The following is a 26,645-nucleotide window of genomic DNA, read 5'->3' as shown; positions in this document are numbered from 1 at the left end:
ACACACACACACACACACACAATCTCAAAAAACCCCAAATACTTTATAAATTATTTGCTAGGATTGTGAAAAGCGAATGGCATGAGACTACATGGCGATGCTTTGGTTGGAGAGTAGCCTCTCTAAAGAGGAACGAGTCAGCAGTGGGGTGGGCTGGGGTCAACACTGAAGGCCCAGCCTGGGGGGACCAGGGGACAAGCATCTGGCCAAAGATGAGGTGGGTGATGGTGGTGAGAGAAGTAAAGCACCACTGCCAAGACACAAAGACATCACAGCAAGAGAGGCCAGGTAGACCTTGGGAGAGAGATGGCTACACAATGGACAAGACTGTCCCCAACTCTGAGATACCAGCAGACGCCCTCCCCCCTTTCCTCCTCAAGTGCAGCCTTGCTCTGTCACAGAGTGGAATGACTCTTTTAAAACACCTTTTAGAACATTTTCTTAAATATATTTCTGACGGTAAAGGTTGTATTGCACAGGGGAACAGATGACTTGGATATGTCCGTTTCCATCTCAACAAAAGGGTTAAGGCATAAATTACTCTGCTGGGCACCCAGCATGCCCCTTGTCCTTGGGGCTTGTCCCAAGAGCTGGTGGGTGAGATGTCTGTCTGCCTCTGAGGTTTAAGGTTCTGAGGGGCCTTGCATGGGCTTTGTTCAGTGCATGCCAAGAGGGTTCCTCCACAGTGCCCCACTGGAGCCCTTCTCTCACACATTGGTGGGTGGGAGGTGTGTGTGTGTGTGTGTGTGTGTGTGTGTGTGTGTGTGTGTGTGTGAGATACAAGGGACAGGGTGGGTTGGAGGAGTGTGTGTTTTGGGGGGCACTGATGCAAGGAAAAGAGGCTCCCTACTGCAGTGCATTTGTGCCAGGGACAAGCTGCAGCTATAAGACAAGTGGGTATGGAGAGCCACGGATATAAACCATTCACATGTGTTGCCTAGCAACCAAAACAGCTGGGAGGAGCTGCAGGGGAGGCAAGAGGGGAGTGTGTGGGTGGTGGTTCCTGCTGGAGAGCTTGGCTGCTGTCTGATGTTTGAGAGGTACTCAACATCCTGGCTCCCACCTGCCCATCTGGCACAGTCCCCGGATGTCTGTTTTCCCCCACTGGCCTGCAGCTGTCACATCAAGCCACACAACTCTGGTTCGCTCATGGAGAACTTTGGGGTCTGTCTGTGGAGAAAGGATGGCTGTGGCTTGGGAACTGACTGCAAGGGTGAGAGGTGGGGAGTTCATGCTGCCGGGCCATGGAGTCCTGAAAACTAGAGATCCAGATGGAGTGTGCACAGTGGCCTTCTATTTGCCCGCTTCCTCTTGACAAAATCCTAGCACCTTAGTGTTTGGGGCAGCAGATTCCCTCCACAGAGCCTGGCGGCTTCTGGTGGGTCTTGGAGGAGTCCCTTTAAGTCCTTAGGGATCTGTACTGGAGGTTATTTCAACCTCTAGTAGAGAAGTTGCTCGGAACACAGGCTTGAGGTCCATCCCACAGGGATCAGTTGCCATCGCTCCAGAGATGAGCTCAATGCAAAGTCCACAGGTGTCCTCTTCGCTCTGGCTCTGTGGGGCCACAGGCCTGGGCCTGCACACCCCTGGACTGGTGTCTGGCCCCCATCTACTTGAAGCTCTCACTGGACCCTCACTCCAGCTCTTTGGGGATGGGGCCCAGTCCAGGCTCCCTCTTGCGCTTGGCGCTTTTAAAGAACCCGAGCTGTAGGGAGGCAAAGGAGGAAAGTCTTAGGAGTGGACAGAGTAGGCAATGCTGTGTCACTTCCTGCTGTTCCCCCACTAGCCCCTCAGATTTGCTCCCTAAGAGGCTACCATCTCTAGATACTCCCAGCTCACTCTTAGTACCCCTACTCCCAAACTGGAGTCAGATGGGTGGAGTCCAGGACAGGAGACAAGAAGTCAAACTGGGTCACCACACCCTAGTTAACACCCCCTCTCTGGAGCTCCCCTACTTCATCTGAAGCAGACAGAGATTGAGCCCCGAGTTCTTAGCCAGAAGTTTACAGATGAAGGAGATTTTGTGCACTGTTATTGCTTAATACTATTTTTATTTTTTCTGGTAAGAGGAACCCTACAAGCCTGGACCGTATTGTGGGTGGCCTCTGCGGGCCCTGACTAGTGTTCCCTACTGTGGAAGGGGCACGTCGTCATAGGAACAGGCAAGCAGTTGGAGCAGGCTGGGCAGTGCCAGGCCCTAGGGATAGAATGGAACAGTAAGCACAGGGCCCAGGACTTTGAGGTCAGACAGGGGTACTGTTCCTGCCCCTACCTTCAGGAACCTCACCTTCCACAGTGCCAGGACCAGCAGGGCCAGCAGCAAGAGACCCCCCAGACTGCTTCCCACGATGATCCAGATGGGGACCTGCCAGTCTTCTTGCTTGGAGATCTCAAAGGTGACCTGCAAGGGGAGAGGGCCAGGGCGATACTGTCATCGCTGCAGGGCTTGGGTGGCAGCCCAGGGTAGAAGGTGGCACACCTGCAGGAGGGGCTGCACCTGTTCTTCTGGGCGATGTGGGGAGGGACAAGTAGAACAGCTGGCCAGGGTCTCAGAACAGCTGGCCAGAGTCTCAGAACAGCTGGCCAGGGTCTCAGAACAGCTGGCCAAGGTCTCAGAACAGCTGGCCAGGGTCTCAGAACAGCTGGCCAAGGTCTCAGAACAGCTGGCCAGGGTCTCAGAACAGCTGGCCAGGGTCTCAGACCAGCTAGTTTTGCCCAGTGGCCTCTAACGGGGTGAGTGGGGGAGGGGGTACGGACTCATGAGCCGTGCTCCCTTTGGTGTTAGCTGTCTGCTCCCCTCCCCCCATTCTTCTACATATAACCTAATCTTTGTCAGCCCTCCTGGTGGCTCCTCATTCTGCCAAATGTCCTAGGGTTGATCTGTTGCAGGTGTGGTTTCTGAGCCCCAGGGACACTTGGGGAACTCAGGATTGTGCACAGGAAGCCTGGGGAGCTGTTTCAATTGTCTGTTCCTTCCTTCCTTTTTCTTTCTTTCTTTTTGGCAGGGTCACACTGACCCCAAACTTGCTATGTAGTCAGGGATGACCTTGAGCTACCTTTAAAAAAAATTAAAATTTTTTAAAAATTAAAATTATATCGCCGCCCTCCTTTTCCTTTTCTACTCCCTCCTCTGTGCCTACCTTGCTCTCTTTTGAAGTCATGAACCCTTTTTCTTTACTTGTTCTCATTGAACTGCTTTTTAAACATCATTTGTTATTGGGTGGTGTGAGTGCACACATATGGGTGTGTGTGTGTGTTGTGAGTGTGAGTGTATACATGCATGTGTACATGCACGGGGAAGAGTCTGACATTGGGTATCTTCCTTGGTCACTTTCCACCAGGACAGGGCTGAGACTGGCTCTCTCACTGAGCCTGGAGCTGGCTGACTTGGCTAGACTGCCTGGCCAGCAAACTCCAGTCTCTGATTTCCCAGCTGTGAGTTTACATGTGTCCATAGCCCTGACCAGCTGCTTTACATGCGAAATACTTGTGGGGCAAACACTTTACAGCCATCTCCCTAGCCCTGGACCTTGAATTCCGGATCCTTCTGTCTCCACCTCCTAGGTGCTGACATTACATGTGTACCACCACTCTTGATATACGTGATCCTGGGGGTTGAACCCAAGGATTTGTGTGTGTTAGGCAAGCAGTCCACCAGCTGAGCTACACACCGAGCCCTCAAGTGCTTTTAACTTACAGGAAGGAAAAAAAAAATATAGACATGGTGGTGCACACCTTTAACCCTAGCATTTAGGAAGCAGAGTTTGGGCCAGTGTGGTGTTTACATAGCGAGTTCCAGGACAGATAGGACCACATAGAACTTGTCTCAAACAAACAAACAAACAAAAGAAAACGAAAAAAAAAAACTGGAGCTGGGAGATGGCTGTTCAAAGTGCATGCTGCTCTTGCAGAGGACCCAAGTTTGGTTCGTAGCACCTACTTTGGGCAGGTCACAACCACTTGTAACTCCAACTCCAAGACATCTGGTACTCTCTTCTAGCTTCTACAAGCACCCTTACACGTGTGTGTGAACACACACACACACACACACACATGCACACATTCTTTTTTTTTTCAGTTTTTTTTGAGACAGGATATCTCTGTGTAGCCTTGGCTGTCCTGGACTCCACTTTGTAGACACCAGACTGGCCTCGAACTCACAGTGATCCACCTGCCTCTGTCTCCTGAGTGCTGGGAATAAGGCTGTGTGCCACCACGCCTGGCCACATACATTTTTTTTAACCAGTAAAATAAATGTTAAAAAAAAAATAAACATAGCTCAGCTGGGTTATTTTCACTCCTCTTCAGACCAACAGTTATTTTAAAAAGTTGCTTTTTTTTTTTTTCAAATGAAGGAGGAGTCCCCAAGAGTTATGTTGGTGCCATGGGAGCCACTAGTAGCCTGGTGAAGTTCTCCAGCAAGGTGGCACTCACATGTTGTGACTTTGCTCTTACTTCTGTCTTCCCTTGTACTCTTCATATTTTTTTGGGGGGGGGCACCCTTGGGCTAGGAAGAAAGCTACCTAAAAGATAGCTTGCTGGTGGTGACACATGCCTTTAATCCCAGCACTCAAGAGACAGAGGCAGGAGGATCTTTGAGTTCAAGACCAGCCAGTCTACAGAGTGAGTCCCAGGACAGCCAGGGCTACATTGAGAAACCTTGTCTCAAAACAAAAACAAAAACAAAAACAAAAACAAAAAACTAAAATAAAACAAGCATCTGCACTAATGTGGGGAGAGGCATGGTCAAGGGTGTGTGTGTGTGCACTTTCTTGAAAACTGACATAACTTTGAAGATTTACTTCACAGGGCCGTCTCCAGAATGTTGTTCCTGGACACACTATGCCTGTCCTTCCCTCAGTGCCCTTGTGTTTCCTGCACTGCCCTCCCGGTTCGGCTGCCACTGGGCTCCACTGTCTAAGCCATAGGAAGAGGGACGGATGCCCATCAGATGCAGAATGCATGAACACATGGATGCAAAGGAGGCCGCTAGTGCCCACTACCTCGGGGAGGAGGCAGAGGTGGCAGGGGACACAGGGCTTAGGCTGGGGCCCCAGGGTGTGCCAGACCTACCGTGGAGGCCTCACTTTCCTCAGTTCCGTAGGAGAACTGAGCACAGCTTCTAGGTTTGGCGCCTGATGGCCTGTGCCTAGAAGGCTGCACCTCACTGAAACTGGGTCTGATGGTATCCCTTTGCCAAAGCTGTTTCCCCTCCCTGCACCTCCCTCGTCCCCTTAATAATCTTGCCTGTTTGTAATCTAGCTTCTCCCCCAGATGTTTTAGTGAGGGGACAAGAGCCTACAGCTCAGGTGAGCATTTCTGAGATATGACCAGTGGGGGGCAGCAAAGTCCTATGCCCAGTCGCTTTGTTGCCACAAGACCTGCTTTTTCTCTAAGTCTCGGCTTGGTTAAGACAGGCATTAGGAATCTCCCTGAGTTTCACTCACCTCCTTTCCACTACCTTGAAGTCAAGGTAATCTGGGCTTATGTGATTTTGTGTAGTTAAAAAGGAGCCCAGCACTGAAGCTTCAACCCCCACCCACACCACATCCAGTGTTGCTGGTACTACACTAGAGCTGAGGCTCCAGGCATGTGTGCAACGCTAGTGCATGTATGCCTGTGTGTGTGCGTGCCTTTGGGTGTGTGCATGCATGCTTTTTAAGACAGTGTCTCGAGGCCGGGCGTGGTGTCGCACGCCTTTAATCCCAGCACTCGGGTGGCAGAGGCAGGTGGATCACTGTGAGTTCGAGGACAGCTTGGTCTACAAAGTGAGTCCAGGACAGCCAAGGCTACACAGAGAAACTCTGTCTCGAAAAACCAAACCAAAACAAGACAGTGTCACATTGGCCTGGAGCTAGGCTACCTGGTGAACTGTCTTTACTGCCTGAATGCTGGGGTTACAAACCGCCACACTTGGCTTTTTTTCTGGATGTTGGGCATGGAACTCAGGTCCTCATGCTTTCACAGAGAGTATCTTCCAGATCCCGCCTTGGTCTCTCCACACCACCCGCTTCCCAGAGAGGAGCACTCCGTGGGGCTCACCTGGCGGCTGGGGTCCTCCTCTCGGAAGATGAAGGGGCTGTGAAACTGTCTCTGCAAGGCCGCGTTGACTGTGATCTTCATAGACCTGTACTTGAGCTTTACAACCGGGGGTCTCCTCAGAGGCAGCTCTGGGAGCCTCGTCCCTCCCAGGCAGTCCCAGGTGGGAGGCTCCCCACAGTCTCCTCCTCCCTTCCTTTCAGCTCTGCTGAATGGGGGTGGGGTGGGGTCTAACTTACTGCTTTCAGGGACCTCAGCCACAAGTTCCCCACCAGGTAGAAGCCGATCTCCTGGTTAGGGGCCAGCCTCACGTTGCAGATGATGAAGACCACGTCGGAATTGCTGTGATTCTGGAAGAGAGTTGCCAGGGTAACCAGGGGGCTTGGCGGGGGGGGGGGGTACAAGGCCTGTGACCTAGAATGTGAGCAGGAGGTTGGGCCATCAGACAGACCCAAGGCTGGACCAACTGCGAGAGGGAAGCACATGGCCAGGACAAGGATGGAGATGCGTGTGGGAACGTGAGGGACCCGTGGGAGACAAATCAAGGAGGGCTAGATTTGAAGTTCCTTTTGAAGTTGTGCATAATGACCGGGTCCCAGGAACAGAACTCTGCCCAACAGTAAGGATTTGGCATTATTGCTGTATCAGCAGGTTAGAAGATAAACGACACTGTCACCACGGTGGATGCAGAAAAGTAATGCAGGGAGGCAGACTTCCTGATGCAGACTTCCAGAGAGCATCTTAACCAACCAACCAATCAGTCGACGAGCCTCTCTCCATCCATGTGTACGTACACTCACGCAATACCCAGAGCAAGTGCCATATCCTTTAAAGTCAGGATCGAGCTGATTCTGATGGCCCTGCCATCCATTCTGTTGCTACTGCCCCGTGGCCGGAGCCAGAGTGACACGACAAGAAAAGCAACTTGTAAGGATTGTGTGGGAAAAAGTGACAGAGGTAGATGGACAGTCTTGGAGCAGATGGACTTTATTAGGGTGAAGTTATTTCTGAGGTGGTCTTGTGCCCTCCCAAAGCTACCTAAGGTCAAATCGTGGGTGAAGCTCAGCTTCAAAACTGCTGTGTGGGAGGCTGGCAGTGGCCAAATCTGATGACCTGGGTTTGAACCCTGGGGATCCACATAGCGGAAAGAGGAGTGGCTCCTGCAAGCTGTCCTCTGACCTCTACCTGGGTGCCATAGTACATGTACACACACACACACGCACATGCACACGCACACGCACACGCTTCACATAAGAAATTTGTCTCGAGAAATGAGAGATAAAGCATTGAACAGAGCGCTGAGCACGCATAGGAATTCAGTCCCTCTTTCTGCCCCCTTCTTTAATCCCAGCACTTGGGAGGCAGAGGCAGCCTAGTGAGTTTGAGGCCAGCCTAGTGTACACCGTGAGTCCCTGGGCAGCCTGAGCTGTATCATTAGCATGCATAAGCTATACGTTACACTGGGTTTCATTATGACCTTTACAGCATGCACACAATCTATTGGCTCATATTCACACACTGTTTCCCTCTCCTGCCCTCTTAACACTCCTGATAAACCCTCTTCCCAACTCCAGATCGACAATATGTTTTTAAGTTACATTTTCAAAGACGTGTGTGTGTCTGTTCCAGGGATGGTGCACAAGTGGTCAGCTTGGTGACATGGTACTTTATCCCATGGGCCATCTCATTGATGGCCACCCACTCCTCAATAAACTCTTATTGGTACATGCTTGGCTAAGAGAGAAGCCACTGGAAGCGGGGAGGCACTCTGACCTCACCCTTTGGCTCTTGGTTTGGAGACACTTACCCTCTGTGGGGCATGACTCAGATCTTCTTCAGTTGGGGCACTCCGGTACTCTGTGCTGTTCCCCCAGATGTTACAGGATGTGTTGACCTGCATGGAGGGTGCACACACACACAAACACACAACCTTGAGCCTCATCCCCAGATCCTCTTTTTCTTCCTCCACCCAGACAGGCCCCACGCCCAGGGAACACCCTGATGGTCGGGAGTTGCTTAGGGGTTTGTCTGTTTCCTTCTCTCCCTAGTTGGTCCTTAGGGAACACAGCTACCTGGTCCGTGAAGAATTCCCGCAGCATCAGCAGGCGGTTGCCACCCCTGGTGGCGATGGGTACGGTGATCTTCATCATCACCCCATGGATGGGGAAAAGGCCTAGGTTCTGTACCTGCAGCCGGAGGGACAGGGACCAGACAGCCCTGAGGACAGGCCTCAGCAGGCCCTGGGTGTTTGCATTATGGGAGCAAGCCAGCACTGAAAGGATGGGTCCTGTGACCCTGGAATGTGTTCTGAGGGCACTGAGGCTGGACCACAGAGTCCTCTTGTCAGGGGGAAGACTAGGTGGTGGAGACCAGGAGTGGACATGCTGCGGTCACTAATCAGGGACGGGTGTCTAAGTGAGTGTGTGTTTTCTTCCTGCTGGGACCATGTTTGGGGTCTTGGAGGCTGAGGTGTAGGGCTCTGAGCTCCACCCCCTCATGAGCTGTGTGGCCTTGAGCAAGGCAAGCCGTGAGGCTCTCAGGGGGAAGCCCCATTTCTCGCCATCAACCTACTCCAGCCCTCACACAGCTTCAGAGAAGCGGACGCTGTTTTGAGGGGTAAGGGAAACCCTGAGTCCTCTGTGGCAGAGGCTGCTCAGCTGCTTTCTTCCTGTCATTCTGCTTCCTCGCTTAGCGACAGAAGCCAGGGTCAAAAGCCAGCTCTCCCAGCTTCCCTCACAGCCACACACCGGGCTGTGGACAGTAGAGGTAGCTGTGGGATGGCATCCCCCGGGGAAGCATCTTAGCAGGAAGGAGCCAGCTCCTCTCGGCTTCCTTGCAGCCTGCTGAAAGTGTGATGGGTAAAGCTGCAGCCATCTTGGGCTGAGAGATGAAGCTGGCCATCTCCTGTCTGCAATGTTATTAGAATTCCTGAACGACTCCGGTTTTGTTTTTGTTTTCGAGAAAAGCAATCCTTGGTGTGTTTAAACTGCTGTTCGTTATATTTAATTTTGTTTTGTTTTGTTTTGTTTTCGAGACAGGGCTTCTCTGTGTAGCCTTGGCTGTCCTGGACTTGCTTTGTAGACCAGGCTGGCTTTGAACTCACAGCAATCTGCCTGCCTCTGCCTCCCAAGTGCTGGGATTAGAGGCAGCCTTTATATTTAATTTAATTTAATTTGGCTATCCAAGATAGGGTTTGTCTGTGTAGCCCTAGAACTAGCTCTGTAGACCAGGCTCTCCTCAAACTCAGAGATCTGTCTGCCCCTGCCTTCTGAGTGCTGGGATTAGGCCTGTGCCACCACTGCCCCACTCATAAAATCTTTTTGGTACATGCTAATAACCCATTCTAGCCTGGATGTCTTTCAGATGAAGCCCAGAGAGGGGAAGTAACTTTCTACAAGCCGTACAGCGAGCTGGTGGCAGAGCCGAGGCTGAGCTCAGGCCTCCAGTGATTAGACTCTTCCAAGTGGGCGTGGGCTTCTTGGTTCGGCTTCTTCACTCATTCCCAGGTGCCCTCCAGCCTTACCTTGAAAACACAGTTGAAGGGAGGCCCAAAGCCATCATATCTCTCCAGGGAGCTGTTGGCTTTGACCTCGTAGTGGCTCAGGCTGCTGCTCCTGCAGAGGCGAAGGAAAAACATTGTATGGACAGAGTCAAAGCGGACCAGAGGAACAGGATTCTGTCCACTTCCTGGGACCCTGTGTCTTATGCAGCCGCTGGGGGCGCTGTGTTGAGGAGTCAGAGTCTTGGTGGAAATGAGTGCTGGGGCAGAGACTGCTCTCGGCCCTGTGAGTGATTGCCTCTCTCTGTTCACCGCACGATTTTTTGTTTGTTTGTTTGTTTTTGTTTTTTGTTTTTTTTTTCAACCTTGCCTTCTGGCGCCCTCCCATCTCATGTTTCTGTTATGGCCTCTTTTCTCTGTTGCTGGTGGCTGGGGACTTCCAGTGGATAAGCTGCCTCCTCAGCAGACTGGGACTAGTGCCCTCTAAGAGGGAGTGAAAGGTCAAGTACAGTTTGGCCTGGGGCCTGAGTTCCTTCTCAGTAACAAGCCATGCTGTTGGGGATTGCTGGTGCAGTGGTAATCAGAACAGATTGAGTACCCCTCCCCCCCTCCTCCACCCCCCCCACCCCACCCCCGCCCTCCTCTCCCTTCCTCTCGCCCTCCTTCCTTCTTTCCTTTTTTTTTTTTTAAATTGAAGACAGAGTCTCATGTAGCACAGGCTGGCTCCCTATGTAGCTAAGGATACCCTGAACTTCTGATCCTCTTGCCTTCACCCCTAGTATGCTGGGATCTGAGGCTGGTTTATATGGTGCTATAGATGGAATGGGGATTTATGCATGCTTGGCTAGCACTCTACTACATCCCCAGTGTGTGTGTGTGTGTGTGTGTGTGTGTGTGTGTGTGTGTGGTAGGTCAGGGGATAACTTTTGGGAGTTAGGTCTGGCCCTCTGCTGTACCGTTTCTGTAGTACTGTATACTCCAGGCTAGGTAGCCCATGGGTTTCTAGATGATTCTCCTGCCTCTGCTTCTAGGAATTGAACTCAGGTTGCTAGAGCTACTTCATGGGCCCCACCCAGATTGATCTAAAAATAGAGATTTATTTTTATTTTAAAGTACGTACACACATGTGTCTGTCTCTGTGTGTGTATATGAATGCAGTGCCTACAGAATTCAGAAGAGGATATCAGATCCTCTGGGACCAGAGCACCGGTGGCTGTGAGCCATCTGATGTGGGTACCGGGAACTGAACCTAGGTCCTCCGGAAGACTAGCATGTGCTCCTGACCACCGAGCCAGCTCTCCAGCCTGCCAGATAGACTTTGAAGAGCTCTGGCTTTCACTTCTCTTAATTGCCCGCCTTCATGCTGATCCCTGCTAGCTCAGTCCACTTCCATCCTCTTCTGCTCCCGCCCCCCCATCCCCCCATCTCCCCTTCTCAGATACATAGCTAACCCACCTGGTGAAGAGGACATCCGCTTCGTATTTGAGGTGGAATCGAAGGAGGGCCATGTTGTCATCTGTGGTGCTGTCCTGCTCGTGACTGTCACTGCAAGGGGAGTTGCGATCAGAGAGGACCCTGGCACAGGGACTCTAGAAACTAAAGGGAAGATGTGCTGGCTTTTGAAGCTGCTCAGTTGTGATCAGGCTGTCAAGGAAAGCTGAGGTGTCTCCCTGAGGTTGGGCCAGTAGGTGGGGATGGGGGCCAGCTCTCTCTGTGGCCAAGCCACCAGGGAGGCCTTTGGGTAGTTTATAGTCACTGCCTGGCTGTGCCACCTTCTTGATAAGCCTCCCAGCTGCTGTGCTGAGGAAGGGCTAGAGGTGGGGAGAAAGATGACCCTTGAGGACAGCTACCTACTCTGCCCTTGGAAGAATAGTGGGGTTCACTGTGTGTGTGGCCTCACTGATCCCTGTTCTTACAGGGGTGCATCCTCTGAAAGACAGTGGGTGACTGTGCCAGGAGAAGCCAATGGGTGCTGCCCAGAGCCTCCTGGAGGGGGCATGGTTGAAGGTACTTTCATCCAACAGTGAGTGTTCAAATGCCAGGCAGGTACCCACAGAGGTCGAACTCTCAATTTCAGCTTGTATGTCAGCTAAGGTCTACTCTCCAGGATAACAGGTGGGGCTAGAAAAGGGGTCCCCAGAAAGAGACTGGCATCCATGCCTCTTTCTTGCCTATCCCATGACCACTGCTGTGCAAGTGTGTCCACTCACCATGAGAAGAGGGCGTTCTGCCCCAGGGAGGAGCCAGGAGGGTTCAACATACCGAGACCCTTCACAAACTCAGCTGTGTGTCAAGTGAGGTGTCTAAGGATGTGTAGGGTTTGTTTAAGGATAGCTTGTGGCCAACACTGGGTGTGTCGAGGGTTCCCCAGCCCACCTGTGACTCGGGACGAAAACACTGATATTCAATTTGCCTGGAGGTTTACCTCTTAGAGAAAGATTTTGGCTCCTGACCAGACAGAAACCAGCCTGTCCTCCCTCCCTCTCTCCCTCTGTCTCACATAGAAAGGATTCTGTGAGAAAGGAAACTGGCCCAGGGAGATTCAGGAGTCAACCTGGGGCAAGCCACCTTCAAGAGGCCTGAGGGATAGATATACAAACCACACAGGGGAAGAAAAGTTCTTTTTAAAATGGCACAGTGCTCAAGGCGAGTGTGGTGGTTCATATTAACATTGGCCAGACAAGATGGACAGTCACCTCTGTCTAGATTGGCTTAACTGAGGTGGGAAGACCCACCTTGAATGCGGGCGGCGCCGTCCCCTGGGCTGGGCTCTCAGACTGAATAAAAAGAGCTGAGCACAGAACTTCACCTTTCTGCATCCTGGCTGCAGATGCCCTGGGACCAGCTGCCTGAAGCACAGCCTCCATAATACTTCCCCCACTATGATGGGGTGTGTCCTCAAGCCCCTCCCCCTTTGCTTCCCTTTAGTTCCCTGTGTCAGGTGTTTTGTTACAGCAACAAGGAAGTAACTAATACAGAGAGAGGCAACCAGGACAGGAGGGGCCTCGGATGTGGGGTGGGGCTAAGGGTCCAGCTCCCCACTGTCCTGTTTGCATGCTGTGTTGTGGGGGGGGGCCCACACAGTCTCTGCTGGCTGTGAGGGGACGTTGTGTGGACTGATAGGCCTGAGGAGCGTCTAACTGGCTGCTGCCTAAAGCTCTCTCTACAGGTTAAGGGACAGCTAGTAAGCCTCAGGATAGTAGGGGTGCAGTCCCTCGGGCCCCTCCGCTAAGCTTGGGTCAGGGAACAGGTTTGCCGGTGGGTCCAGTGGCAATAGGGGAGCACAGTGTGTGTGTGTGTGTGTGTGTGTGTGTGTGTGTGTGTGTGTGTGTGGTGGGGAGCAGGCCTGACCTGCCGGCACCCAGCTGGATCTGAAGATGGTGCAGAAACACAGACTTGCTGAACTCGAAGTCCAGTCGGAAAGCCACCTGTGGAGAAGAGTGGGGGCACTGGAGGTGTGTTGGTTCTGGTCTGCTTTTGCCTTACCACCCCCAGCAACCCCACAGAGGGAGGGAGGGAGGGAGGGAGGGAGGGAGGGAGGGATGGGGCTATAGAACTCCGGCCACCACGGGTGCAAAGACAGCAGTTCCCTACGGGGATGTTCCACCCTCCCTTTTTTTGAGACAGTGTCACGTAGCCCAGGGTGGCCTCAAAGTTGCTGTGTAGCTCAGGGTAGACTTTAACTCTGACCGTCTGTCTCCACCTCATGAGTGCTGGGGTTACAGGAGTGCCCCACTTGCACAGGACTTCATGCATGCTAGACAGGTGCTCTATTAAACTGAGCCACAGGCCCAGCAAGAAACTATATTTAGAAGCACCCCCACGCCTCCTCCTGTTCCCTAGGCCTCTGTTTGCTCCCTGTTCTCTTGGTCCCAGTTTCTGTCCTTCCCTGCTGGGCACCCCCACCCCCACCCCAGACTCTACCTTGGCCTTGGCCCTGAAGAAGGGGTAGCTGACGTTGCAGACTTTCTTGTGTAGCCGCCTCTCCTCGTTCACGCACTCGATGCTGTTGTCCGAATCATCCTGGCATGGGCAAGGCAGTGATCAGGCAGGCGCCAGTCCTGGGTCTACAGGTTCACCACAGGCAGCCCTTCGCTCCACCCCAGAGCCCACCTCATCACTGGCCATGGGAATTAGACACCTGGAATGCTACTTTCTGACCACCTTAACCACAGAGGGCCCCCGAGGCTGTGGCCAAGCATAGCTGGTTCACACTACAGTCATGAGGTCTCACAGGACAGGGTCTTGCTCGATGGCCAGGTTGGTGGGTAAGTGCTTGGGTGTTCGCTGATTGTCCCCTTGTGGCTGGGGAATTGGCTAGCTGCAGGAGGGACTCTGAAGTCTAGACCTCACACAGGCTGTGGACAGTGGCTAGGCTGGGATGGACACTTGGTCCACTTAAAGGTTGGAAGCCACTCCCCAGGCTCTGATCTCCCTGTCTCCTCAGATCCTGAGGCCCTCTGAGTGGCCGTGCAACATTCCACACCCCCATCCACCCAAGGGAAATCCTGGAGCCTTGGAATTATATTGCTTGGTCTCCAGCAACGGTGTGTGGGCAGCACTATTCCATGTTCTAGGGTCTCAGACTGGATATAAAAGGAGAAAACAGGCTGAACCCTAGCATGCATCCTCCCGCCCCCACCCCCCACCCTGTCAGCCTGCCGTGGTGGATGACGGTACCATTAAACCATGAGCCAAAGTAACCTCCTCCTCCTTTAAGTTGCTTTTGTCCGGTGCTGGATCACAGCAAAGAGAAAAGTAATGAATATTATTTGTGGCCCAGAAAAACAGCCAGTGGCAGGGCTCTCCCCACAGCTCTGCAATGATCCCTCCGAGGCAGGGCTTGATTCAGAATCAGGCGCAGGCACTCCTCTATGCCTGTACACCCGCATGTGAGTACGCATGTGCGTCATGTGCAACCGGGGCACGGGTCTGCACGGTAGTGCGTGTGCTGGTGTGCCGCCTAGTTTTATGTCGACTCGACACAGGTTAGAGTCATCTGGGAAGAGACTATTCTGTAGAGAAGATGTGTCCATAGGACTGGCTTATAGGCATGTCTGCAGTCCCCTTTTTTCACTAGTGATTGATGTGTGAGTGCCCAGCCTATGACGGGCACTGCCTCCCCTGGGATGCTGGTCCTGGGTGCTATAAGAAATTAGACTTGGCCAGGCAGTGGTGGCGCACACTTTTAATCCCAGCACTCGGGAGGCAGTGGCAGGCGGATCGCTGTGAGTTTGAGGCCAGCCTGGTCTTCAAAGCGAGTCCAGGACAGCCAAGGCTACACAGAGAAACCCTATCTCAAAAAACAAAATGAGAGAGAGGGAGAGAGAGAGAGAGAGAGAGAGAGAGAGAGAGAGAGAGAGAGAGAGAAATTAAACCGAGGGGCTGGAGAGATGGCTTAGTGGTTAAGAGCACTGGCTACTCTTTCGGAGGACCCAGGTTCAATTCCCAGCATCCACATGGCAGCCCATGTGTCTGTAACTCAAGTTCCAGTGGATCTGACTCCCTCACACAGATATATCCAGGTACACCAAATGCCCAATGTACATAAAAATAAATAAATAAAAATTATTTTAAAGAAAGAAATTAGACTGAACAAACCATGGGGAACAAGCCAGTAGGCAGAGTCCCTCCACGGCTGCTGCACCAGCGCCTGTCTCCAGGTTCCTGCCCTGCTTGAGTTTCTGCCCTGAATGCCCTCGGCGATGGGCTGGTGCCTGGAAGTGTAAGATGAGACAAACCATTCCTTCCTACTCTGCTTTTGGTATTGTGCTTTGCCATAGCAATAGGAACCTAGTAACGACAGCTCGGTTTCAGGCTTGTGTGTTTTCACTCAGTATGAGCATGCTAACATGAATTTCTACCTGACCAAGAAGAGGTTCCTTTCCCAGAGTCCTCTTGCTAGATGGGACATGGGTAACCATGGGAAGAATGGCTGCTGGCCTAGCTCTCTGCCTGTCATGGAGGGACCTGGAGCGTCATAGAGTGCGCTGCCCACTTTGTGTGCCTCGGGTGCTGTCTGCTTTGTGCTTTTGAGACAGTCCCATTGGCCTGGAATTTACCAACTAAGCTAGTCTAGCCAGCCAGCAGGCCCCAGGGATCCCTTGGCCCGTCTCTCTCCGCCCCCAGGGCTGGGATTAGAGGGCCACCAAATGATTACCCTGGCAGGGGACAGGACCGTAGTTTTCCTAGGCCAGGGTCTGACAGATGCTTGGTCATGGTTACCAACAAGCCCTCATGGAGGGGCATCCAGAGGGCTGCCTGAGGCTCAGGGAGGGGGATGGAAGAATGTGGACTTGCAGGATGGCCTCCATCCCTCAGCTTCCCCTCTTTGCTATGAAGCTACTCCCAAGTTCACGTAGCAGGGAGGTTCCCACATGGCTTCTTCTCTGGGTGTGGTACTAGGTAGCATTTCTGAGGGAGTGAAGACGGTCCCCCCCAAACCCGTGCTCTGGAATTCTCATGGATATTGAGACCCAAGAGGACAGGGACTCCATCTGAGGGCTCCTGGGTGCCCCTGACACCTACACTTAACAGCGGTGCCCTGCTTCACTCGGTGACACGCCTTGAGGGACTTCTAGCCACTTATCTTCGGTCCAGCTTGGAGGAATGCCAGGAAAGATGTGTCTGAGACAGGGGCATGTCCTCAGAAAGTTTGAGATTTTCCTCATGTGCGTATGTGAGTACGTGAGTGGCAGGCGCATGTGCGTGCCCATGCTGTGGTAGCCAGAAGACAACCTTGTGAATCATCTCTCGGGAGCCACCCGCCTCATCTTTTCAGTCAGGGTTTCTCTTTGGCATGGAGCTAATTTGGCCCCAGGCATCCTCCTGTCTCTACCTCCCCAGTGCTGGAGCTACAAGTGCCTGATTTTCACATGTGAGCTCTGGGGACGGGATTCAGGGCCCCATGCTTGTGACACAAGTCTTCAGTGTTGGAACTGTCTGCCCGTGATGTCATCCTTAGAGAATACACAGGTGCCAGGGAGCAATGTATGGCAGAAGGCCCCCTTTGGGGCTTGGGAAAAGACACACAAAGAGCTGATGCTCGTCAGAGCTCTGTCATGAAATACAGTCTAGAGGGGTGGCTGCTACGGACTTCGCACTCACTAACTAGCTGTTGTGGTCCTCGTCAGCCACCTCAGCCCTCTCCATGCCTCAGTCTTCCCTTGTAAAATGGAGATAACCCCCTCCCCAGCCATGCTACCCCGTCCTCCCAAGGATTCTGCGTTGAACGTGTGTTTAGTGTCATCATGAAGCAGAGGATTGTGAGGGAGCAGCACACAAGCGGAGGGAACCCCAGGCGGCCCGCGGAGCACGCAGACGATGCAAGTGTGAATGAACAAGCTGTGCTGGGAGGAGTCAAGGAGGTAGGAGGAGTGGGGGTCTGATCTTTGTAGGCATGCGTGCTTTGGTGGCACACACGTGCACGCTCCTAAGTAGGGTGGCAGCTTCTTAGTCTCAAAAGATGCCGACTCCCTGATACCCATGATCCCAAGCTCTGGATGCATGCTGAGGTCCAGAGGGAGCTTTCCAAGCAAGCTTCGTGTAGACTACCCACCGAGAACCCCCAGAGGAGGCGCAGGACACAGCTCGGTCAGTGCCTCCTTTACTCCTCGGCCCTTGGCCTTGGTCAGCTGGGGGAGCAGCGGAGGCCCTACCTTCTGGATGAGGCTGGCAAACTGCAGGTTCTCTGACTGTGAGATGTTGAGGACGGTGCTGTATGCATTCTCTCCTCTGTTCTCCAGCGTGGCCTCCACTGCCACGCGGCGACGAGTGCTCTCGATGATGAAGACCGTGGTGTCGAAGGACAGTGTGTAGTTGGAGCAGTCCTGTGCGGGCCTCCTTAGCACCCGTTGGCAGTACTCCCTGTGGGAAGAGGCAGGTGAGATGGGGGTGGGGGTGGGGTGAAGAGGCAGAGCTGAGCCTCAGGATTGGCATAGAGACTGAGATTGGGGTGCCTGGCTAGCTACTGCCTTTGGGAACAGCCACTGAGGGAAGGAGGTGGACGGAGGGGCCTGCAAAGAGGGTGGTGCTTCCAGCCCACCATGTGCTCTCCAGTCACGGGCTGCACCCGCCTCTGAGCTCAGCTCTCTCCTTTCACCTCGTTAGTCACGGCTGATCTCTTTGCTTCCCCTTTGGATTTGGCTGCTGGGAAGCTCAGCACTAAATCTTGACTACTTCCCTAGACAGGTAGAAGATTTATTTCTTTATCCTTCTGTACTGGTTGGATGTGCTCTTTGGATTGGGTGTCTGCATCCTGTTATTTACATCTTATCTGGTTGCATAACAGTTAAACAATTATTGTAAAGTTCATTCTCTAAGTCAAAAATATGTGCTCATGAGCACGACACCCTAGTTTGCCTTGTGTGCTAGTCCGTCTCCTCCAGGGGATTGTGGGTATTGTGTGCAGCCATGTCGTGTGGAGGTCAGAGGACAACTTGTGGGAGTTGGTTTTCTTCTTTTACTATGTGAGTCCCAGGGATCAAACTCAGGCGATCAGAAGCATCTGTACCTGCTGAGCCATCTATCTCACCGGCAGCACCGGGATCTTTCCATAAGAGGAGCGAGAAAGCTGAGTGTGGTGGCACACACTTTTAGCCCCAGCACTTCGCGGGGCAGAGGCAGGTGGATCACTGTGAGTTTGAGGCCAGCTGGGTCTACAAAGTGAGTCCAAGACAGCCAAAACCCTGTCTTAAAAAACCAAAACCAAACCAAACCAAACCAAACCAAAACAAAACAAAACAAACCAACAAAACAAAACTCCCAACAACAACAACAATAAAAGAAAGCCCTGGTGTTCAGCTGGTGGACTCTGGGTCATCTGTCTCTGCTTTCTATGGCTTCCTCTTGTTCTTTGCTTGTTTGTCTTTAAATTCACTTCTATGTATGCACATTTCACCTGCATGTATATCTGCATCCCCCATGAATGCCTTGTGCCCATGGAGGCCAGAAGAAGGCATCATATCCCCTGGGACTGGTGTCATAGCTGTTTTTGAGCCCCTGTTTAGATACTGGAAATTGAACCTGGGCCCTCTGAAAGTATAGCCACTCAGCCATCTGTCCAGTCCCGTTTTGTTTTTGTTTGTTTGTTTGTTTTGTTTTGTTTTTTGACAAGGTCTCATCTCATTCTGGCCTGGAACCCACAAAGATCTCGTATCTCTCAAGTGCTGGCATTAAAGGTGTGTGCTATCACACCTGAGGTCCCCTCCCTGATTTCTGAGAGGGTCTTGTATAGACCAGGCTGACCTTGAATTCACGAAGTAGCCAAGGATGCCTTGGATTTCTGATCACTTCCCTGAGTGCTGTCATCCTGTATGGGCCACCACTTGTGCTTTATGCTGTACTTACTTGGGCTTGAACCTAGGGCTTTGTGCTTGCTAGGCAAGCACTCTACCCACTGAGCTACATCTCTGGCTCCCTGGCTCTAGTCCTATCTGCTTAGTAGCCTGAGCTCCAGTGGAAGAATTCCATCCTCAAACGCTGTGAGTTCCAAGCCAGCCTGGTCTACAAAGTGAGTCCAGGACAGGCAGAATACACACAGAGGAACCCCATCTCGATGCTCATTTCAACAGAGCAGCTGAGGCCAGCAGAGGGGAGGGGCGTGCCCGAGGGAGTTAGAATCTCAGGCTCCATGAGTATCAGAACCATGCTGCCTGTGAATCGGCTGCACCAGGGCAGTCTAGGCCACCAGCAGAGAAGCGTCAAGGTGTATGTATGGGTCAAGGAGTCACTCACAAGGCAGTGGGCAGGTCACTCCGAGCATCCAGTACAAGGTCAGGGACACAGTGCTCATCCTCATTACAGCCATTCCAGAAGGGCACCTGCAAGGAGAGCCAGTGTGGGTGCTGGGGGGAGGACCATGGCCCCCAATGCTAGAATCCAGCATCCTCCCTCCCCTGCCCCCCCCTCCTGCCAGCCTTTGTCACTACACGCCAGTCGGGGCTCAGAGAGAGAGAGAGAGCGCTCAGCCAGCCTGGCAGCACAGGCTCCCTCGCCCAGCAGCACAGTTCCAGTCAACAGGAACTGCCCATCTGTTGTGTATAAGGCGCGTGCTATTGGAGACGTAGGCTGAGAAAGATGCAGCCTCTGCTCTTGGATCGTGGGGCTGACTGACGCGTGAACAAACGGCGGTAGGGTGAAATGTACAAAGAAGCAGAAACACCGGGACCAGAAGAGGCAGGAGGAGGATTAGGTCTTTGGGTCTGTGGGCATTCGGAGGAAATGTCAAGGTGGTGACAGTGGCTCAGAGTTCTGAAGCATGACCCAGCGGGCTGGATGCAGTGGAAGGAGTGGGAAATCCAAGAGAAGGCTGGGATTTCAAAGGCTCTGAGGCTGAAGAGTGTAGGGACGTGATTCCACAGTTCAGCGCCGTGTAGAGAGAGGCCAGGCAGAGCAGAGAGGAAACGACACACAGCCTGCAAGGCTTTGGTTTATCCCTTGTGCCTTAGCTGAGGGAGGTGGGAGGATGGACTGGGAGAGGCCGGGCTAGAGGCAGAGACACCAGGGAAGTGGCTGCAACACCTGGGAGGGATGAGGATGCCATCGGCTTGCCTAAGGTCTCAGAGGAGGGGTCACTAGGACCTAGAAACTCTTGGGTCCGAGGGAGGGGCCCGGAGTGTTGTCTGGAAGGTTGGATAGCACCGTGCATTCAGAACCCTAACATACAGTTCAGAAGCTTGCCGTGTGTGTGTGTGTGTGTGTGTGTGTGTGTGTGTGTGTAGCATGGGGGTGTGTCCTGTGTGTAGGGCCTGGGTACCGAATCCCAGGATCAGTGCATCAGTGGCAGTCAAGGCCATTAGTACCGATGCAGTCTTGGTGGTGGAGCGGTGGGGACAGGAGGACCTGGTCTCTTAGCTCTTGTTAAGACAGACTGGGCCCTCAGTTTAGACACGTTATTAGAGGGATCCAGTCTACAAAGACACTTTATTATATGGCACTAAGCCCAGGCCAGGGCCCTGGTGGCTCAAGTCTTCAGCCAGCCATTTGGGAAGCTTGCGGAGGACCGAGCCAATCCCCAGAAGCACTAGCTAGGTGATGGGGAGACATGGCTACCACACTCCGTGTCACAGATTGGCTCAACCCAGAGTGTTATGCAGTCTCAGCTGGTCTTGAGTTTGCTATGTAGCTGACAATGACCTTGAACTTCTGGGCCTCTTGCCTTCTTCACCTCTTGAGTGCTGGGATTGCAGGCGTGTGCTATTACACAGTTTATGCCATGCCGGAGAGGGAACCCAGGGCGCTGAGCGTGCCAGACGAGCACCCTGTCAACGAAGCCACATCCTCAACCCCTCAGTGCCCCATATACTAGGCATAGTCCGGTAATCCCAGGACTCAGGTGGTACTGCCAAAACACACTCATGACTCTTTCTGGCTCTGTCTTTCACCTTTACCTCACTTTCTCTCACTCCCCTACCCTGGAGACACAGCCAGCTCTCTAGGCTTTAAAGCAGGTATCCCCACCCCCAGATTTGCAGCCCTGAGTTTAGTTTGTCCTTTAAAAATCAAGCCCAAAGCCACCTCCAGCAGGAAGTTCCCTGTCCACTATCTGCAGTGGCTCGTGTCTTCCATCTCTACCTGGCCTTAGGATGCTGGGGGCATCAGGGCCCTGGCATGGGTGACTGCATGTGAATCTGCCTCACAGGCTTCATGGGTAAGCAGCGTGCAATCATTCCCTTGTTGTACAGGCTTTATAATTACAGTGTTAGGCAAGCCAGTGATTGGGAGCAGACAGCTTCCCTGCCCCCCCACCTGCCCCCCTCCCCTCAAGCCCAGTGACTCACAAAGGAGGAAAGGGACAAGGGACCAGCTTGGCAGGAGGCTGGGAGGGGCTGAGGGAAGATGGCTGTTGTGGGGAGGGCTGGAAGGGTGTGCAAGGTGGGAAGGGCTATGGAGGATGGGAGGGGCTGTGCAGGGTGGGAGGGGCTGTGCGGGGTGGGAGGGGCTGTGGGAGTGTGGGTGGGTCAGTTCAAACCTGCTGCAGGCTCTATAGTCCTATCACAGAGCTGGAGAAAGCCAAGCAAGCACTTGAGTGACTGAGGCTGTGGCCGGGACTTTGCTTGGGTGCCTCAGAAGCTCCAGGTTTCTGAGTGGCCTTGACGTAATTAAACCCTTTTTCTAATGCTTAGGGTCCAATGTCGCCTTCTCTAAATCCTGCCTGCTCTCCCAGCCCACTTAAGACAGAAATGGAGAGACCTTCTTGAGTGGACTCTTCAGGGAACAAGCACCCCAAGTTCTTAACAGAGGATCCAGGTGCCCCGAGAGCTGGAGGCCAGAAGCTATGGAGGGGCAGGGCTACTGCCCCTGGGAAGAGAAGGCTTTGCTTTGAAGTAGTAGGCAGGGAGAGCCCATCACTGAGTTAGTCACTCAACAAACACAAGAGCAAACTCAAAGCCGCCGAGTGCTCTTCGGAAAATGAGGGACGTGAGAACCAGAGGTCACGGGTCCGTTCTGGGCCACTGTGTTTCCTCATGTTTCCTCAGGGGCCCTCAGTGCTTCCCCGTGCAGAGGACATGGGAACCGCCCAAAGGAGGCTTGTCCTAGCTGTGGGTCTCTGGGGACAGGAGGCAGGAGGGCGAGGGAAGGGCTCCTAGATGTCTGGAGTGGGCGTGCGGCAGATGGGCAGGACGCACCGATACTCTGAGGGTAGTGGGCCAGCCATTGTCTAGCATCGGGCCGTAGTCAGGGTCCTCCAGGGAGTACTCCACAGAGAAGGTCACTGGCTTCACGTAGTCAGCAGTGTCCTATGGGGAGAGGAGGGCAGAGTTCAGAGAGGAGAGAGCACATAGAAGTCCCGCCGTCCAAGCTGGGAGGGCAGCAGCCTGAGGACCTCAGGGTAAACCCCCAGGTGGACAATGGCTCCTGCCGAGGTGTGCAGGTGAAAAGTGTGTGCCAGGTAGAAAAGCCTATGCCAGTTTGGTGTCCCGAAGTTTCACCACAGTCCTGTCTTTCCTTCAAGGCTCAAGTCTGGCAGCTCAGATACTTTTCGTTCTCTAGGAAGCCTGGCAGGCACCCTTCCTCCCCACTTCAGATTTGTTTCTTCAGCTTTGCACATGGCACTGAAGGCACCTAACAGGTTTTTTTTCTCTTTGTTTTGTTTTTGTTTCACCATATAGCCCAGGCTGGCCCCAAACACAAGTTGTCCGCCTCAGCCTCCTGAGTGTTGGGATGACAGACATATACTAACATGCCCAGATAAAAACCCACCTGTTTGCCTGACTTTCTTTTCCCAGCAAGGAATAGTCTAGAAACCTCTTAGTGTAGCCCAACCATTGGGATATGGCCTTATAATGTTGAATGAATGAATGAATGAATGAGTGAATGAATGAATGAATGAACATGTGAACAAGGCAAGGAGATTCAGTTTGTCCCAACTATGGATGACAAATGACTGGGGCACTCAAGCTGCCTAAAAGCACCTGTGCGTCAGCTAGAGATGTGCTCAGCACACTCATGGAAAACCTCTTTCTCATTCAGTGATGGGCACCAGACCACCACCTCGCTTGGGATACCACTGGCCATGTGCCCACGCCTCTGCCTGCATTATCCAGTCCACCACCTCGCTGTTCTGCCCTTCCTAGCCATGGGTGGTGCTCCACTCTCCCCTTCATCTTACCAGATGAACTCACTTCCCTGAGTGGCCATCTGGACAACCATCTGGAAAGACAGGGATTTGTGGTACGGTGGGCAGTATAGCCGTGAGGCTTTCTATCTGAGGCCTGAGGAGGGGTACTGGCCAAGGTCGGACATGCTTGCTACCTGGCTATCCCCTGGGGGCTCAGATCTGGCCTGGTACCCATGGGGCTGCTCTCGCTTCTCCTGCAGATGTTCCTTCCACTCTGTACCCTTTTCGTAAGGCTTAGGGCTTGCTCACCAGGACATGGAAGTTGATCCTTTGACAGTGCTCCTGGCCAGAGGAGAGAAGGACAGCCCTGTTGGTGAACTGGTCTCCACCCTCGTCCAGATGTGCCCGCGGCATGTACCGCCTCTCGTCCATGGTGGCGTTGTACCTGATGCCTGGAAGAGGGGAGAGGACAAGACCGAGCTGAGCCTTCATCCCCATCCTGGGCTGTTCACCTGTTTACCTCTTGGCTGGCCTCATCTCTCACAGGCAGCTGGCATCTGACAGCTTCCGTATTGGGAATATGAGATAGGGTAAGGAGGAAGAAGCTGAAGAGAAAAGGAGGAAACGTGTGAGAGCGGCAGGAGGGAGGATGCTAGAGGGAAGCAGGCCTTGTGAAACGGAGAGGGACTGGGATGAGGCCAGTGTTGCCTATCCCCGCTCACACACGACCTTCTCAGCTCCCCCTCCGACACCATGCCGCACAGCAGTGCTCTGGGCCTTTAGGAACTTCTCCTGGGAGCTTCACTCATGCTACGCGTGCCCCTCAGTGTCATGTCTTTATTCTGTGGCTCAAGGCCCTCAGCCATTCTCCCTTTAGCCTACAAAAATCTGACGGTTCAGAAATGGGCGCAGTGTCCTCTGAACCCCATGCAGTCCACTGGTGATTGTATCCATGAATTTTTGTCCTGTCATAGATGGGACATCCAAGCACCGAGAAAAGTACCCAGCCACCAGGCTGGGATGTGTTCTTTTATCCCCCACACACCCATCCTGTAAACTATACACTGTACAGTCTTCCTTGTCTGTTTTTTTTCTGCCTTATCACTGAAAGGGACACTACCTGTGGTCTATATTGCACCAGTCGCTTCCAGGCTGCCTGGTCCAGGGAGTGGGTGCCTGAATCCAGTCTGAGGTAAAAGGAGAGGACCCATCCCAGGCTCATGGCCCTGCTGGGTGGCAACTGTGGCCCAAGTGCCTGGCCTCTGGTCCCCAGCTCTCCATTGCTGGCTTCAGCTTGGCTCCCTGAGTCTGGCTGACTCTTGGCCTTTTCTCTGTGTGTACTGTCTGCCTTTCTCATCCTGCTCAAAACACAAACAAGGGATGTTCCTCTGTCCCTGGCTTTTCCCATCAGCTCTGCCCACTACCACTCTTGTCCTGCCAGGAATCCCTTGATCAGAGGAGAATCCAGCAGGCATCAAAGGTGCCTCCGGATGTGGCCTGGTACTTAGAACCCGTTTGGGGAGAGCCCCCGGACTGTGAACTAAAACAATCACAAAGCCCACAGAGAGATTGGAGCTCGGCTGACGGCCCAAGGAGGCTGGTTTACCGACGGTTGCTGTTTGGAAGTGGGGTGCCAGGAAGATAGGCACGAAGCAGAGGAAGGCAGCCAGACAGGTGGCGTCCCTGCCATTGCGCTTGCAGTCCTTGTGAAAGATGTTGATCTTGGATGGCTCAAAGTGGAGGCTGGCGTTGATCTGAACCACGGGGCGGGCCCTGGAAATAAAAGGCAGGTGAGCTGGGGCAGGGCTGGAGTTAGTTCTGACTGCCTGTCTGGGACCCTGGGGTAGAGGTACGAACCCAGATGAGAGTGGACTCTGTAAAAGCCCCCTTAGAGGGTGTGGTGTAGTGGAGGGGGCAGAGAAAGTTCCGGAAGCTACAGGATTGATTGGCCGAAGAGAGCTGGTGGATGGGGCTCAGCAGCTTCAAGGCTCTGGAGCAGCCTGTTCGCCTTTTCCTCAGGGTTGCTCCTACTGAGGACTATTGACTTCCCTTTGCCCTTCATATCAGGCACAAGATATATTTGAAGCAGCCAGAGAGAGGGAGACTAGGAGGATGGCTCGGGGGTTAAGACTGGCTGCACTTTCAGAGGACCTGGGTCTGAATTCCCATGCTCTTGACCTCTGAGCCATCTCTCCAGCCCTCTTCTTCAAAATTTAAGTTAGTGCAAAGAACCTAAATGATGACGTTGATCTCATCAACACATACTTAAAACGCTGGGCATGGTAAAATGCCTTTTATCTTAGCAGAGACAAGTAGATTTCTGTGAGTTCTAGGCCAGCCTGGTCTACACAGCAAGTTTCATGGTAACCAGGTCTATATTCTTCTTCTTTTTTTTCTTTTTAAGATTTATTTATTTATTATTATGTATACGGTGTTCTGCCTGCATGTACACCTGCAGGCCAGGAGAGGGCATCAGATTACATTACAGATGGTTGTGAACCACCATGTGGTTGCTGGGAATCGAACTCAGAACCTTTGGAAGAGCAGGCAGCACTCTTAACCACTGAGCCATCTCTCCAGCCCAAGGTCTATATTCTTTTTTTTGGTTTTTTCGAGACAAGGTTTCTCTGTGTAGCTTTGACTGTCCTGGACTCACTTTGTAGTCCAGGGTGGCCTCGAACTCACAGTGATCCACCTGCCTCTGCCTCCCAAGTGCTGGGATTAAAGGCGTGCGCCACCACGCTTGGCTAAGGTCTATATTCTTAAAGTAGCAGTGCACAAGAAAATACACAGGCTTTTCTAAAACACTGATGTGGAATCTCACACAAAAAGGCAATGAAGTCGGGGGGTTGGAAGAAAGAAACCCCTATATTCCACATCTATTCTCTGGCACTGGAGGGGAGGAAAAATGCCTTTGGGGAGGGGTCCCCTGCAATGCTCCCTCTAAGTAGCCTGGGAGACAGGAGTGGAAGAGATGCTGCAAGGGCCAGAACATAGGAAAAATTCTGGGGCTGGGGGCAAAAAGTAGTCTCCAGTCCTAGGACTCTACTGAGGATAGATTAAGGCTCCCAGAACACAAGGGCTGGGAGAGGCTCAGGGTTCATTTTAATGACAGTAGTTAGAACCAAGAGGCAAGACCCTGAAGCAGATCTTCGACACGCTCAGTTCAGGTAGCCCTCAGGAGAACCCTCCGGTTAGGGGAAGCAGGGGAACCCACCACAGAACCACTGCGTTGCCCAGGGCGCCCACTGCTAGGTCCACGAGCCCGTCCTCATTGAGGTCCAGTTGTCCGTGGATACTGCAGCCGAAATGCTGCAGGCCGGGAGCCAGCTCCAAGGCTGCGATTCTCTGCAGGGAGAGGAGAGAAAGTGTCTGTGTACTGTAAGCCCAGGTTAGCTCTAGGAGGGACAGAAGGGTCTGTGTACCGTGAGCCCAGGTTAGCTCTAGGAGGGACAGAAGGGTCTGTGTACTGTGAGCCCAGGTTAGCTCTAGGAGGGACAGAAGGGTCTGTGTACCGTGAGCCCAGGTTAGCTCTAGAAGCGACAG

At 52.9% G+C, this 26,645-nt stretch overlaps 1 protein-coding gene and 1 long non-coding RNA gene across 2 annotated transcripts in view; one reads left to right on the top strand and one right to left on the bottom strand.

The window, feature by feature from the left end:
• Positions 1–98: 98 nt before the first annotated feature.
• Positions 99–26,645, bottom strand: part of ITGA11 (integrin subunit alpha 11) — a 94,446-nt gene continuing 67,899 nt past the window's right edge. Inside the window, exons 15-30 of the mRNA XM_084781158.1 lie at positions 26,317–26,447; positions 24,706–24,872; positions 23,409–23,551; positions 22,168–22,278; positions 19,274–19,359; positions 17,197–17,404; positions 13,463–13,561; positions 12,890–12,966; positions 10,994–11,083; positions 9,563–9,653; positions 8,112–8,225; positions 7,847–7,933; positions 6,279–6,389; positions 6,043–6,138; positions 2,288–2,401; positions 99–1,705 (exon numbers count right to left, since the gene is read on the bottom strand). Coding sequence (XP_084637284.1) covers positions 1,634–1,705; positions 2,288–2,401; positions 6,043–6,138; positions 6,279–6,389; positions 7,847–7,933; positions 8,112–8,225; positions 9,563–9,653; positions 10,994–11,083; positions 12,890–12,966; positions 13,463–13,561; positions 17,197–17,404; positions 19,274–19,359; positions 22,168–22,278; positions 23,409–23,551; positions 24,706–24,872; positions 26,317–26,447 — 1,797 coding nt within the window. The 3' untranslated portion in view covers positions 99–1,633. The remainder of the gene's footprint in view (positions 1,706–2,287; positions 2,402–6,042; positions 6,139–6,278; positions 6,390–7,846; positions 7,934–8,111; positions 8,226–9,562; positions 9,654–10,993; positions 11,084–12,889; positions 12,967–13,462; positions 13,562–17,196; positions 17,405–19,273; positions 19,360–22,167; positions 22,279–23,408; positions 23,552–24,705; positions 24,873–26,316; positions 26,448–26,645) is intronic.
• LOC311597104 lies at positions 21,526–23,465 on the top strand. The gene is made up of 4 exons (XR_014779092.1): positions 21,526–21,787; positions 22,494–22,610; positions 23,012–23,212; positions 23,360–23,465. It is a non-coding gene; the product is annotated as an uncharacterized lncRNA (long non-coding RNA).

The sequence above is a fragment of the Acomys minous genome (genome assembly GCF_964271855.1).
Source record: "Acomys minous genome assembly, chromosome: 5".
Classification (NCBI taxonomy): Eukaryota; Metazoa; Chordata; class Mammalia; order Rodentia; family Muridae; genus Acomys; species Acomys minous.
This window is presented reverse-complemented; position numbering and strand designations above follow the sequence as displayed.